The sequence below is a fragment of the Pristiophorus japonicus genome, chromosome 20 (assembly GCF_044704955.1).
Source record: "Pristiophorus japonicus isolate sPriJap1 chromosome 20, sPriJap1.hap1, whole genome shotgun sequence".
NCBI classification, from domain to species: Eukaryota; Metazoa; Chordata; class Chondrichthyes; family Pristiophoridae; genus Pristiophorus; species Pristiophorus japonicus.
Window position 1 is genome coordinate 58,843,730 of NC_091996.1, and position 14,689 is coordinate 58,858,418.

The 14,689-nt window shown below is 45.0% G+C and overlaps 1 protein-coding gene across 3 annotated transcripts in view; it reads left to right on the forward strand.

Annotated features, from left to right (window-relative positions):
* Window positions 1-11,017, forward strand: part of paxx (PAXX non-homologous end joining factor) — a 38,893-nt gene extending 27,876 nt beyond the window's left edge. For all 3 annotated transcript variants that reach the window (XM_070863426.1, XM_070863427.1, XM_070863428.1), the window contains 2 exons: window positions 5,765-5,861; window positions 10,780-11,017. In XM_070863426.1, coding sequence (XP_070719527.1) covers window positions 5,765-5,861; window positions 10,780-10,840 — 158 coding nt within the window. In that variant the 3' untranslated portion in view covers window positions 10,841-11,017. The remainder of the gene's footprint in view (window positions 1-5,764; window positions 5,862-10,779) is intronic.
* Window positions 11,018-14,689: the final 3,672 nt, after the last annotated feature.

The window sequence follows — 14,689 nt, forward strand, 5'->3', positions numbered from 1 at the left end:
CATGCTGACTGTCCCTGATTAATCCATGTCTTTCTAAATGAAGATTTATTCTGTCCCTCAGGATTTGTTCCAATAATTTTCCCACCACAGGGTTAGGCTGACTGGCCTATAATTACTCAGACTATTCCTTTCTCCCTTTTTAAACAAAGGTACAACATTAGCAGTCCTCCAGTCATCTGACACCACACCTGTAGCCAGAGAAGACTGGAAAATGATGGTCAGAGCCTCTGCTATTTCCTCCTTTGCTTCACTTAACAGCCTGGGATACATTTCATCCGGGCCTGGGGATTTATCCACTTTCAAAGCTGCTAAGCCCCTTAATACTTCCTCTCTCACTATGTTTATCTCGTCTAATATTTCACATTCCTCCTCCCTCATTGCAAAGTCTACATTGCCCCTCTCTTTTGTGAAAACAGATGCCTCCACACACAGATTTCCTTTATGGTCTCTAATAGGCCCCATTCTTTCTCGAGTTATCCTCTTGCTCTTAATGTATTTATAAAACATCTTTGGGTTTTCCCTGATTTTACTTGCCAACATTCTCTCATGCTCTCTTTTTGCTTTCCTGATATCTTTTTTTATTGCACCTCTGCACTTCTTATACTCCTCTAGAGCTTCTGCAGTATTGAGTTCTCGCTATCTGTCATAAGCTTCCCTTTTTTTCTTTATCGTATGACATCCAGGGGGCTCTAGATTTGTTAGCCCACCTTTTTTCTTTAAAGGAACATACTTGCTATGGACCCTCACTATCTCCTCCTTGAGTGCCTCCCACTGCTCTTACACTGATTTACCATCGAGTAGCCGTTTCCAGTCCACTTTGGCCAAATCGCATCTCAGTTCAGAAAAATTGGGTTTACCACAATTGAGAACTTTTTTTCCTGGTCCCCCTTTGTCCTTTTCCATAACTACCCTAAATCTTACTGAATTATGATCACTCGCACCAAAATGCTCTGCCACTGAACCCCTTCCAGCTGCCCTTCTTCAATCCCCAAAACCAAGTCCAGAACCGTCCCCTCCCTTGTTGGGTTTATTACATACTGGCTAAAGAAGTTCTCCTGAAAGCATTTTAGGAATTCCTCACCCTCTGTACCATTCACATGACTTTTTTCCCAGTTAATATTAGGGTAGTTGAAATCCCCCACTATTATAACTCTATAGTTTTTGCACTTTGCAGCAATTTGCCCATATATTTGTTCTTCTATCTCCCTTTGACTGTTTGGGGGTCTATAGTACACTCTCAGTAGTATGATCGCTCCTTTTTTGTTCTTCAATTCAATCCATATGGCCTCATTTAATGACTCCTCTAACATATCATCCCTTCTCACAGCTGTAATTGTTTCTTTAATTAATACTGCAACCCCCCCGCCTCCTTTTTCATCCCCCTCTGCATCCCATCTGAAAACCCTGTAACCAGGAATGTTGAGCTGCCATACCTGCCCTTCTTTCAGCCATGTCTCAGTAATAGCTATAATATCATATTCCTAAGTGGTCAGAGGGTCTAGTAAGGAGGAGGAACGGAGGGAAATCTTTATTAGTCGGGAAATTGTGTTGGGGAAATTGATGGGATTGAAGGCCGATAAATCCCCAGGGCCTGATGGACTGCATCCCAGAGTACTTAAGGAGGTGGCCTTGGAAATAGCGGATGCATTGACAGTCATTTTCCAACATTCCATTGACTCTGGATCAGTTCCTATCGAGTGGAGGGTAGCCAATGTAACCCCACTTTTTAAAAAAGGAGGGAGAGAGAAAGCAGGGAATTATAGACCGGTCGGCCTGACCTCAGTAGTGGGTAAAATGATGGAATCAATTATTAAGGATGTCATAGTAGCGCATTTGGAAAATGGTGACATGATAGGTCCAAGTCAGCATGGATTTGTGAAAGGGAGATCATGCTTGACAAATCTTCTGGAATTTTTTGAGGATGTTTCCAATAAAGTGGACAAAGGAGTACCAGTTGATGTGGGATATTTGGACTTTCAGAAGGCTTTCGACAAGGTCCCACACAGGAGATTAATGTGCAAAGTTAAAGCACATGGGATTGGGGGTAGTGTGCTGACGTGGATTGAGAACTGGTTGTCAGACAGGAAGCAAAGAGTAGGAGTAAATGGGTACTTTTCAGAATGGCAGGCAGTGACTAGTGGGGTACCGCAGGGTTCTGTGCTGGGGCCCCAGTTGTTTACATTGTACATTAATGATTTAGACGAGGGGATTAAATGTAGTATCTCCAAATTTGCGGATGACACTAAGTTGGGTGGCAGTGTGAGCTGCGAGGAGGATGCTATGAGGCTGCAGAGTGACTTGGATAGGTTAGGTGAGTGGGCAAATGCGTGGCAGATGAAGTATAATGTGGATAAATGTGAGGTTATCCACTTTGGTGGTAAAAACAGAGAGAAAGACTATTATCTGAATGGTGACAGATTAGGAAAAGGGAAGGTGCAACGAGACCTGGGTGTCATGGTACATCAGTCATTGAAGGTTGGCATGCAGGTACAGCAGGCGGTTAAGAAAGCAAATGGCATGTTGGCCTTCATAGCGAGGGGATTTGAGTACAGGGGCAGGGAGGTATTGCTACAGTTGTACAGGGCCTTGGTGAGGCCACACCTGGAGTATTGTGTACAGTTTTGGTCTCCTAACTTGAGGAAGGGCATTCTTGCTATTGAGGGAGTGCAGCGAAGATTCACCAGACTGATTCCCGGGATGGTGGGACTGACCTATCAAGAAAGACTGGATCAACTGGGCTTGTATTCACTGGAGTTCAGAAGAGTGAGAGGGGACCTCATAGAAACGTTTAAAATTCTGACGGGTTTGGACAGGTTGGATGCAGGAAGAATGTTCCCAATGTTGGGGAAGTCCAGAACCAGGGGTCATAGTCTAAGGATAAGGGGTAAGCCATTTAGGACCGAGATAAGGAGAAACTTCTTCACCCAGAGAGTGGTGAACCTGTGGAATTCTCTACCACAGAAAGTAGTTGAGGCCAATTCACTAAATATATTCAAAAGGGAGTTAGATGAAGTCCTTACTACTCGGGGGATCAAGGGGTATGGCATGAAAGCAGGAAGGGGGTACTGAAGTTTCATGTTCAGCCATGAACTCATTGAATGGCGGTGCAGGCTAGAAGGGCTGAATGGCCTGCTCCTGCACCTATTTTCTATGTTTCTATGTCTATCTGTGCTCTCAGCTCATCTGCCTTATTCCCTACACTCGTTGCATTGAAGTATATGCCATGTAGTAGTGCCAAACTCCCTTGTTGTCTATTTTCCTGTCCCTGTTTCCTCTGTCTTCCAAATTCACTTTCTACTTTTCTGCTGCCCTATTCCAGCTTTGCTTCTCTCCCCACTAAATCTATTCACTGGTTCCAATCCCCCTGCCAAGCTAGTTTAAACCCTCTCCAACAGCACTAGCAAACCCTCCCGTGAGGATACTGGTCCCGGCTCCGTTGAGGTGCAACCCATCCGGCTTGTACAGGTCCCATCTCCCCCAGAAACGGTCCCAATGCTTCAGGAATCTAAAGCCCTCCCACCTGCACCATCTCACCAGCCACGCTTTCATCTTCTCTATCCTTCTATTTCTGTACTCGCTAGCTCATGGCATTAGCAGTAACCCAGAGATTACTACTTTGAGGTCCTGCTTTTTAATTTCTCTCCTAACTCCCTTAACTCTGCCTGCAGGACCTCATCCCTCTTTCTACCTATGTCAATGGTACCGATATCGACCACGACCTCTGGCTGTTCACCCTCTCTCTCCCCTCTCTCCCTCTCTCCCCTCTCTCCCCCCCCCCCGAATGCCTTGCAGCCGCTCAGTGACATTCTTGACCCTGGCACCAGGGAGGCAACATACCATCCTGGTCAAGTCTGCGGCCGCAGAAATGCCTGTCTGCTCCCCTCACTATCGAATCCTCTACCACTATTACTCTTCCATTCTTCTTCCTCCCCCCTGTGAAGCTGAGCCACCCGTGGTGCTGTGGACTTGGCTCTGGCTGCATTCCTCAGAGGCACCATTGCCCTCACCAGTACTCAGAACAGAATACTGGTTGGAGAACGAGATGGACTCGGGGGGGGCTCCTGCACTACCTGCCTAGTCCTCCTCTTCTGTCTGGTGGTCACCCATTGCCTGTCTGCCTGCACACTTTTAAGTTGCAGGGTGACCACCTCTAGAAACGTGCTATCCATGAAATTCTGAGTCTCGCGGATGCACCACAGTGACTCCAGCCGCCACTCGAGCTCTGAAACGCGGAGCTCAAGTTGCTACAGCTGGTGACACCTCCTGCACATGCGGTCGTCCAGGACTTCGCACATGGCTCAGGATGTGCACTCCATGGGACTGAGCTGCCCTGCCATCCCTCTAGTTAATAGACTCCGAGTACGCTGACAACACATTGCAGAAAATCACGGGTGCTATGGGAAGCCAGGGTTCCCCGTCACTAGTGAGTAGTTATCCACAGACACTGCCTCTTTAATCCCATGGCTTGAATTTACCCCCTTCAGTTACCTTCTCCCCCGCAAGTCACTGAGGAAACCTGGAAAATAATTTTAATTTCGAGAAGAGTTTGACTTTATCAAACCTTCAGAGTGATAGTTTGAAATATTGAATACGTCCAATTATTTTTTTCATTCTAACAGTTAGTTTAAATATACTGCGGAAATTTGGAAAGGTAGAAATATTGATAATTTTATTGGTTATTTTTGCTGTTAGTTATAAAGTTCTGGCAGTTTTTAGGTTCATTCAACTGTTTTAATTAGAGTTAGCAAAATTGAAGCCCATAGGATTAAAGTGACATTGGCAGTGTGGATACAAAATTGGCTAAGGGACAGAGAGTAGTGGTGAACAGTTGTTTTTCAGACTGGAGGGTAGCATACAATCGTGTTCCCCACGGGTCGGTGTTAGGACCACTGCACATTTTTGATATATATTAATGACCTTGACAGAGCATAATTTCAAATTTTGCAGATGACACAAAACTCAGAAAAGTAGTCAACAGCGAAGAGGATAGCAATAGGCTTCAGGGGGACACAGATAGACTGGTGAAATGGGCAGACTTAGGGTGGATGAAATTTGCAGAAAAGTGTAAAGTGATTCATTTTGGTAGGCAGAATGTGGAGAGGCAACATTAATTAAATGGTACAATTTTAAAAGGGATGCAGGTGTACGTACACAAGTCTTTGAACGTGTCAGGACAAGTTGAGAAGGCTGTTCAAAACCACCTTGAACACTGGTTAGGCCCCAGCTGGAGTATTGTGGCCAATTCTGGGCAGCACACTTTAGGAAGGATGTGAAGGCTTTAGAGAGGATGCAGAGGAGATTTACTAGAATGGTATGAAGGATGCAGGACTTCAGGTATGTAGAGAGACCAGAGAAACTGGGGGTGTTCTCCTTAGAGCAGAGAACGTTAAGTGGAGATTGGATTGAGGTGTTCAAAATCACAAGAGTTTTGATAGAATAAATAAGGAGATACTGTTTCCAGTGGCAGAAGGATCGATAACCAGAGGACACAGATTTAAGGTAAAAGAACTAGAGCTGACATGAGGAAAGCATGTATTACACAGTGAGTTGTGATGATCTGGAATGCACTGCCTGAAAAGGGTTTCAAAACGGAATTGGATACATACTTGAAGGGGAAAATTTGGCTGAACTAAAGGGAATAGAGCAGACTAATTAGATAGCTCTTTCAAAGAGCTGGCACAGGCACGATGTGCCAAATGGCCTCCTTCTGTGCTATTTCATTCTATGATTCTATGATTGAATTCTGTTGCAATTTTTGTTGCAGACTACGATTCCAAGAAGAGGTGGAATGGACCTGGATCTTCACCAGTGGCCAAGAGGAGACTTGCAGGAGAGTCGCTGATAAATCCTGGCAGTAAGAGGTAGCCTACGTGCTCTATTTTGTTATGCTCCCTCGGCTTTTCCAGCACTACCTTTGTGCCAACCAGTGTGATGTGTACGAGGTCCGGTCCCAGCGACACATGCTTCATTTCTTATTTTCTTCTTACAGTCATCGAAGTGAGGGATATTAGTGCCTAGTGTCACCATCAAGCTAGAGTACAGTTTGATGCACAGTAAAGTTCCTTCTTCTCTGTCCAAACCTCAACCCTAGAAGACCACCCTCTACAACAACAACTTGCATTCATATGGCACCTTTAACATAATAAAGTGTCCCAAGACACTTTACAGCAGAGTTATTGTAATTTTTTTTTTTTTTTAATTTTTCGTAGCCAATCTTTCCAATTCTTTGTCAGATCACAAACGCCAGAGGTCACCTTGCACACATCAAGGATCACTCTGCGCCAATGCTCTTAGCCAAAAGGCCTAGAGCCACTGCACCGTTCCTGGAAGTACTGCAATACCAGGTTCGTGCCATGGAGGTGGATGGGTCAGGTCCCCCACACACCTCCGTGGAGGTGGATGGGTCAAACCACCCACCCACCTCCTATTTCCAAAAAGCATAGGAGAACCATCTTCCTGATCCAGAGAGAACCACTTTGGTGTCATGGTTACTCCCCTGTCAGGTCAGTTACGCATGATCTTAGCCAGAAGGAGAGTTATTGTAATGATATAATGTATGTAGCTAGGAGGTCTAGAGCCTCCTGTAGTGAAGAAAGCTGCTTTTCTGTATGAGGAACACCATTTTATTCTGCATGTGGCTGATTGAACTCTCCCAAAATAAATTGAGTTAAATTGAACTAAGAGTGTTCAAGAGACTATAAAATACAGTTATCAATCAAAGTATGACATCGAGCCACATAAAGAGATGTTAGGATAGATGACCAAAAGCTTGGTTAAAGAGGTATCTGTTTTTTTTTAATTTCTGAAAATTTATTATGAAAACAGCTTTTTTCCTCCACTACCATTTTTTTTGTGGATATAAAAGCAGCTACCAATATTTGTTGCTTCTGTGTAGCAAGAGAAGTCCATTTCAACAATTCCCTGTGGACAGTTTATAGGTGTGAATGGCATGGATGACAGTCTTTTATCTTTCTCCTTTTTTATCTGTTAATATAGTAATGACGGGTTCCTTAAGCATGCAAGCCTCATAGATGGGGCCCCCTGATGACTTCAGGCCAGACTGACGACATCCATTTAGGCCAGAGCTGGGAAAGCTTCTGGGTCAGCAACATTTGGAACAGAGATGCTAGACTTGTCAGGTTCATTCCACGGATGCAGGAGGAGGGTGCCGTAGAGAGGTGCAAGAGGGAATTCCAGAGCTTAGGGCCTAGGTAGCTGAAGGCACGGCCATAAATGATCGAGTGATGGAAATCGGCGATGCACAAGAGGCCAGAGTTGGAGGAGCGCAGAGATCTCGCAGAGTTGTAGGGCAGGAGGAGGTTACAGAGATAGGGAGGGGCGAGGCCATGGGTGCCCAACTGTTTTTTTTGGTCCGATAACGCTCCTGTGTGAAGCGCCTTGGGATGTTTTACTATGTTAAAGGTGCTATACAAATGTAAGTTGTTATTGTTTCCCACACCGATCATCTTTGGGCCAGTATGAGTGACATTGCCAATTCGTTCATATTTATTTGTTCATGGGTGAATGACACTGGCAAAGATCCCATGGCACTATCTCTCGGGGCCCTGAGGGCATCGAGAGTCTACCACACGGTGCGGAACTGAAGTTACATATAGGCCAGATCAGGCAGAGGTGGCAGGTTACTCTCCCTGTAGGGTATTCTTGAGTTAGTTGGGTTTTTATTACAATTTCTTGGTCATTTAGAATTCAATTTCACAATTTGCTACGTAGGGATTTGAACTCGCAATCTCTGGGTTGCTAGTCCAGTACCACTAGGCTACCGTACTCTGATCAGCCTTGACCAGAGTGATGAATGCCAATTTTGTGCTGTAGGCCCAACCCCATTAATAGAGTGACAAAAGGCATTTCACAAAGGATCCTTGCAGCCAGAGGGAACTTTTACTGTCACTACTCTGGACTGGACGTTCACTCTCAAGTCCGCCTCTAACACACTGTGCCGCTGGTTCCTCTGCCTCTTTAATTTTGTTTCAAAGCGGTGTGGCTCACAAATGATGCTTAAAAGAGCTTCAGGGAAATGTTCATGTGTCCCCCAGTTCCTGGAATGGCCCGGAACATTGCTCATGGTGCCAAGTGAAGAGAAGAATGAAAGAATATATTAAGAACAATTAGTGATGGCAACTGATGTTACCGTTCGCGCTGTGCAAAGAGATGTGTCTCACAAAGCACTTTGGCCTAGAAATCGGCCTGTTTAGTGCCTCCAGTTATCGGCTCAGGGGGTGGGGGGGAGGTGATAACAGGGCGCTAACTACTTACCGACTGGGCGTGGCGATAACGTCAACTCCAGTTACATTCGTCAGGAGGTTTGCGACGGTGGTACGGCGTTATGCCCGATCTCCTTCGCCCGGAGATTGTCATCGCCATGCGCTTCGCCCTGGACCCAAACTTGGGTTCCACCCCCTGCAGCATCGCTGGCCGAAAACACCAGCAGCTGCAGGAGACGTTCATCGGGAGGCCAGGCGCTTCGGGGGCGATGATTAAAGGCGAGGTGGCCAAGGTAAGTTCAAAAGAAATTTAACTGCTCTCTTTCAGGTTTGTTGCCGATCTTCTTTGCCCGCGATCGATCAGCCCCGGCACTCTGCTGCAGCGCATCGGGCTGATCGGGCCGGATCGCCGCTGCCGTCGGGGAGATGGTAAATTTTTATTTTGCAGAGCTTTAAGGGAGGGAAGGAGCCTTTCAACGCAGCCCGCTGCATGGCCCAGTGTGCAGCGTTGCTCCACTTACCACACCGCCCGCTGCCTCTTGTGCTCCAGGCTAAGTGGAGCGCCTGATTTAGCGCTCCACTTACTTCCTCGAGCGCTGCCCCCGAACCTTTTAAAAGATTAGCGTCTGGCTCTAATTTATTCTACTTCTAGAAGTTAGCGCGCCTGAATTCCTCCCCTTTTGCCTTCATAGCCCTGGCTCTTTCAGTATAAAACCTGCTCCCTGATGTTTCCTGCTCCTGCTACATAGAAACATAGAAAATAGGTGCAGGAGTAGACCATCCGGCCCTTCGAGCCTGCACCACCATTCAATAAGATCATGGCTGATCATTCCTTCAGTACCCCGTTCTTTCTCTCCATGCCCCTTGATCTCTTTAGCCGCAAGGGCCATATCTAACTCCCTCATGAATATATCCAATGAACTGGCATCAACAACTCTCTGCGGTAGGGAATTCCATAGGTTAACAACTCTCTGAATGAAGAAGTTTCTCCTAATCTCAGTCCTAAATGGCTTACCCCTCATCCAAAGACTGTGTCCCCTGGTCCTGGACTTCCCCAACATTGAAATATTCTTCCTGCATCTAACCTGTCCCGTCCTGTCAGAATTTTATATGTTTCTATGAGATCCCCTCTCATCCTTCTAGACTCCAGTGAATACAGGCCCAGTCGATCCAGTCTCTCCTCATATGTCAGTCCTGCCATCTCGGGAATCATTCTGGTGAACCTTCGCTGCACTCCCTCAATAGCAAGAACGTCCTTCCTCAGATTAGGAGATCAAAACTGAACACAATATTCCAGGTGAGGCCTCCCAAGGCCCTGTACAACTGCAGTAAGACCTCCCTGCTTCTACACTCAAATCCCCTAGCTATGAAGGCCAACATACCATTTGTCTTCTTCACCGCCTGCTGTACCTGCATGACAACCTTCAATGGCTGATGAATCATGACACCCAGGTCTCGCTGCACCTCCCCTTTTCCTAATCTGCCGCCATTCAGATAATATTCTGCCTTCGTATTTTTGCCCCCAAAGTGGATAACCTCACATTTATCCACATTATACTGCATCTGCCATGTATTTGCCCACTCGCCTAACCTGTCCAAATCACCCTGCAGCCTCTTAGCGTCCTCCTCACAGCTCACACCGCCACCCAATTTAGTGTCATCTGCAAACTTGGAGATATTACACTCAATTCCATCATCCAAATCATTAATATATATTGTAAAGAGCTGTGGTCCCAGCACTGAGCCCTGCGGCACTCCACTAGTCACTGCCTGCCATTCTAAAAAGGACCCGTTAATCCCGACTCTCTGCTTCTTGTCTGCCAACCAGTTCTCTATCCACGTCAGTACAATATCATGTGCTTTGATTTTGCACAACAATCTTTTGTGTGAGACCTTGTCAAACGCCTTTTGAAAGTCCAAATACACCACATCCACTGGTTCTCCCCTGTCCACTCTACTAGTTACATCCTCAAAAAATTCCAGAAGATTTGTCAAGCATGATTTCCCCTTCATAAATCCATGCTGACTTGGACCAATTCTATCACTGCTTTCCAAATGTGCTGCTATTTCATCCTTAATGATTGATTCCAACATTTTCCCCACCACTGATGTCAGGCTAACCGGTCTATAATTACCCGTTTTCTCTCTCCCTTCTTTTTTAAAAAGTGGTGTTACATTAGCAACTCTCTAGTCCATAGGAACTGATCCAGAATCGATAGACTGTTGAAAGATTATCACCAATGCATCCACTATTTCTAGGGCAACTTCCTTAAGTACTCTGGGGATTTATCCGCCTTCAATCCCGTCAATTTCCCTAACACAATTTCCCGCCTAATAAGGATATCTTTCAGTTCCTCCTTCTCACTAGACCTTCGGACCCCTAGTACATTGGGAAGGTTATTTGTGTCTTCCTTTGTGAAGACAGAGCATTACGCTGAGCATTGGCCATCCAAGTCTTACACTGTGCAAGTAGGTGACGCCATTGGTGCCTTGTACCGATGGAAGGGTGTATTCCCTCTGTCATAGATACAAACTGTCTCTTTCCTCCTTCATTCAGAACCAAGGCTCCAACTGGAGTGAGTTTTGAGGACAACAGCCATGAAGACAGCAACGAGTGAAGCATCCCGTTGGGCTCGAAATGAATTTTCTGCCGATATTTATAATGAAGTGTAGTTTAACTATAATTTATTGCGTATGACATACAATGAAGAATATCGATTTTAAAAGAAATACTGGCTGTGCTTGTTTAACAAGCAATACTTGGAACATTTTATAAGTCTTTTTAAATTAAAGATTTAAAGTATAAAAAAAATAGTTTCACAAAGTGTCGCTCGGTGTATTTGGTAAATGTAGAAGGCAGAGATCATCATCATAATAGGCAAGCCCTCGTATCGAGGATGACTTGCTTCCACGCCAAAAAGGGATGAGTTCACAAGTGTTTCAATGAAGGATCTAATATTCCAGGTCCCGAACTAAATGTTGAAGGGTGGAAGATGCCTATGCGTAGATTTTTTTAACATGTGGTGGCCGTTGCACACCAGCCACCACACGGGCTCAACAGAGCTAGATCTTCGTCCAGTGGCAAGGGTTATCCAAGATAACTGGAGACCAGCTCTGCTGCACGTGTGTTGGGGGGTACATTTTGTCGATAGTATAAAACGGGTGATATCGCATCATCCGTTCATTATATACCTCTTTGTAACAGCTTCCATAATTTATCAACTATAGTAAGAAATACCTGCCTTTCACGACCACCGAACATCCCAAAGCACTTTACAGCCCAGAACGTTCTTTTCAATTGTAGCCACTGTTGTAATGTAATGTTGTAAGGCAGACAATTCTCACACAGCAAGCTCCCACAAACAGCAACGTAATCATAAGAACATAAGAAATAGGAGCAGGGCTAGGCCATTTGGCCCCTTGAGCCTGCTCCACCATTTAATAAGATCATGGCTGATCTGGTCATGGACTCAGTTCCACTTCCCTGCCCGCTCCCCGTAATCCTTTACTCCCTTGAGCCCTTGGGCCAGGAAACCAAGGAGAACTCCCCTGCTCTTCTTCGAAATAGTGCCATTTACGTCCACTTTGGAGAGCAAATGAGGCCTTGGTTTGACATCTCATTTGAAAGGCGGCACCTCCGACAGTGCAGCACGCCCTCAGTACTGCACTGGAGTGTCAGCCTGGATTTGGTGCTCAGAACAGAGATGTTAGTGCAACCAACTGAGACACAGCTGTCACCTACAACTACAGTTTTGAAACAACACACAGACCCTCAAATAGAGCTTGAGCAGTTATTACAATCAATATCCCTCACTTCACAGTTTCTTTAAAGGCTTATGTTTTAATCTTTCTGTAATTGATTTTCTTTGTCCGAGTTTCTGTATGATTAAATCCCTAAAAAGAATGGCAGAACACCACTTACCTAAACAGCTTAGCAAAATGTGGCTGTTCAGAGAAGTAAATAATTCTGAAAACTGATTATATACTAATTCTAATGCTGTGACATATTAAATGATCAATTCAACACAGACACCAATGTATAATGCAATTAAATAATTAAGCAGATAGAGCACATTTTAAAATTAATACAAACTGTCTAAAGGCCTTTTGCTTTAACCTAACAGTGCTACTTCCCATTGCCGTTACCTTAACAGAAGCCTGCTTAGTCGATGAACTTAGTTCATCAAGCCTGTTCCGCTATTCAATTAGATCATGGCTGATCTGTATCTTAACTCCATCTACCCACCTTGGTTCCATAGCCCTTAATACTCTTAGCTAAAATCTATCAAATTCAGTTTTTAAATGTTCAATTGATCCCCAGTCTCGACAGGTTTCTGGGGGAGAGAGTTCCAGATTTCCACTACCCTTTGTGTGAAGAAGTGCTTCCTGACATCACCCTGAATGGTCTAGCTCTAATTTTAAGGTTACGCCCCCTTGTTCTGGACTCCCCCATCAAAGGAAATAGTTTCTCTCTATCCCATCAAATTATTTAATCACCTTAAACACCTTAATTAGATCATCCCTTAATCTTCTATACTCGAGGGGATACAATAAAAACAGAAAATGCTGGAAATCTCAGCAGGTCAGGCAGCATCTGTGGAAAGGAAGCAGAGTCTATGCACCCTGCCCTCATAATTTAACCCTTTTAACCCTGGTATAATTCTGATGAATCTGTGCTGCACCTCCTCCAAGACCAATAAATCGTTCCTAAGGTGCGGTGCCCAAAACAGTGTGGGCACCAATGCCCTCGTGACAAACGCAATAGCCTGGTTGCTCTGACTTGGCATTCATCCTCTGCCTCAAGGCCAGGTACTCCAAGTGTAGTCTGATCATTTGTAAGGTTACTAATCTTCAGAAAAGCACAGGAGACCATGAGCTAAAAATTGATTAATCCAAGCTTTTGGAATTTAACACAAGCTTTTGGAATTAAGCTGGACAATTAAGGACATTCTGTGGTCAGGAACCAAAACTGACTTCATGCATAACAACAATGGAGTTGTTACGTGAGGCCCTGAACTTGATTGACCAGGGTGGAGAAAACAAGCTCACTGGAGACACCAAGTCTGTAATAAGACCGGACAACAAAGGAACCACACCAGGCGCACATTTTTGGGGGATGAAGTGTTAAGATGAGAAATCAACTTGAGTCTTGCAGACTCAGTGTGCAAATGGGAAAACAGACAAGTCCATTATTGCAGTCAATCAGCCAAGAGGACCACATAAGAACATAAGAATTAGGAACAGGAGTAGGCCATCTAGCCCCTCAAGCCTGCTCCACCATTCAATAAGATCATGGCTGATCTGGCCGTGGACTCAGCTCCACTTACCCGCCCTCTCCCCGTAATCCTTAATTCTCTTATTGGTTAAAAATCTATCTATCTGTGACTTGAATACATTCAATGAGCTGCCTCAACTGTTTCCTTGGGCAGAGAATTCCACAGATTCACAACCCTCTGGGAGAAGAAATTCCTTCTCAACTCGGTTTTAAATTGGCTCCCCCGTATTTTGAGGCTGTGCCCCCTAGTTCTAGCCTCCCTTACCATTGGAAACAACCTCTCTGCCTCTATCTTGTCTATCCCTTTCATGATTTTAAATGTTTCTATAAGATCACCCCTCATCCTTCTGAACTCCAACGAGTAAAGACCCAGTCTATTCAATCTATCATCATAAAGTAACCCCCTCATCTCCGGAATCAGCCTAGTGAATCGTCTCTGTACCCCCTCCAAAGCCAGTATACTCTTCCTTAAGTAAGGTGACCAAAACTGCACGCAGTACTCCAGGTGTGGCCTTACCAATATCCTATACAGTTGCAGCAGGACCTCCTTGCTTTTGTACTCCATCCCTCGCAATGAACGCCAACATTCGATTCGCCTTCCTGATTACCTGCTGCACCTGCAAACTAACTTTTTGGGATTCATGCACAAGGACCCCCAGGTCCCTCTGCATCTCAGCATGTTGTAATTTCTCCCCATTCAAATAATATTCCCTTTTACTGTTTTTTTCCCAAGGTGGATGACCTCACACTTTCCGACATTGTATTCCATCTGCCAAACCTTCGCCCATTCGCTTAACCTATCCAAATCTCTTTGCAGCCTCTCTGTGTCCTCTACACAACCCGCTTTCCCACTAATCTTAGTGTCATCTGCAAATTTTGTTACACTACACTCTGTCCCCTCTTCCAGGTCATCTATGTATATTGTAAACAGTTGTGGTCCCAGCACCGATCCCTGTGGCACACCACTAACCACCGATTTCCAACCCAAAAAGGACCATTTATCCCGACTCTCTGCTTTCTGTTCGCCAGCCAATTCTCTATCCATGCTAATACATTTCCTCTGACTCCGCGTACCTCTATCTTCTGCAGTAACCTTTTGTGTGGCACCTTATCGAATGCCTTTTGGAAATGTAAATACACCACATCCATCGGTACACCTCTATCCACCATGCTCGTTATATATTCAAAGAAT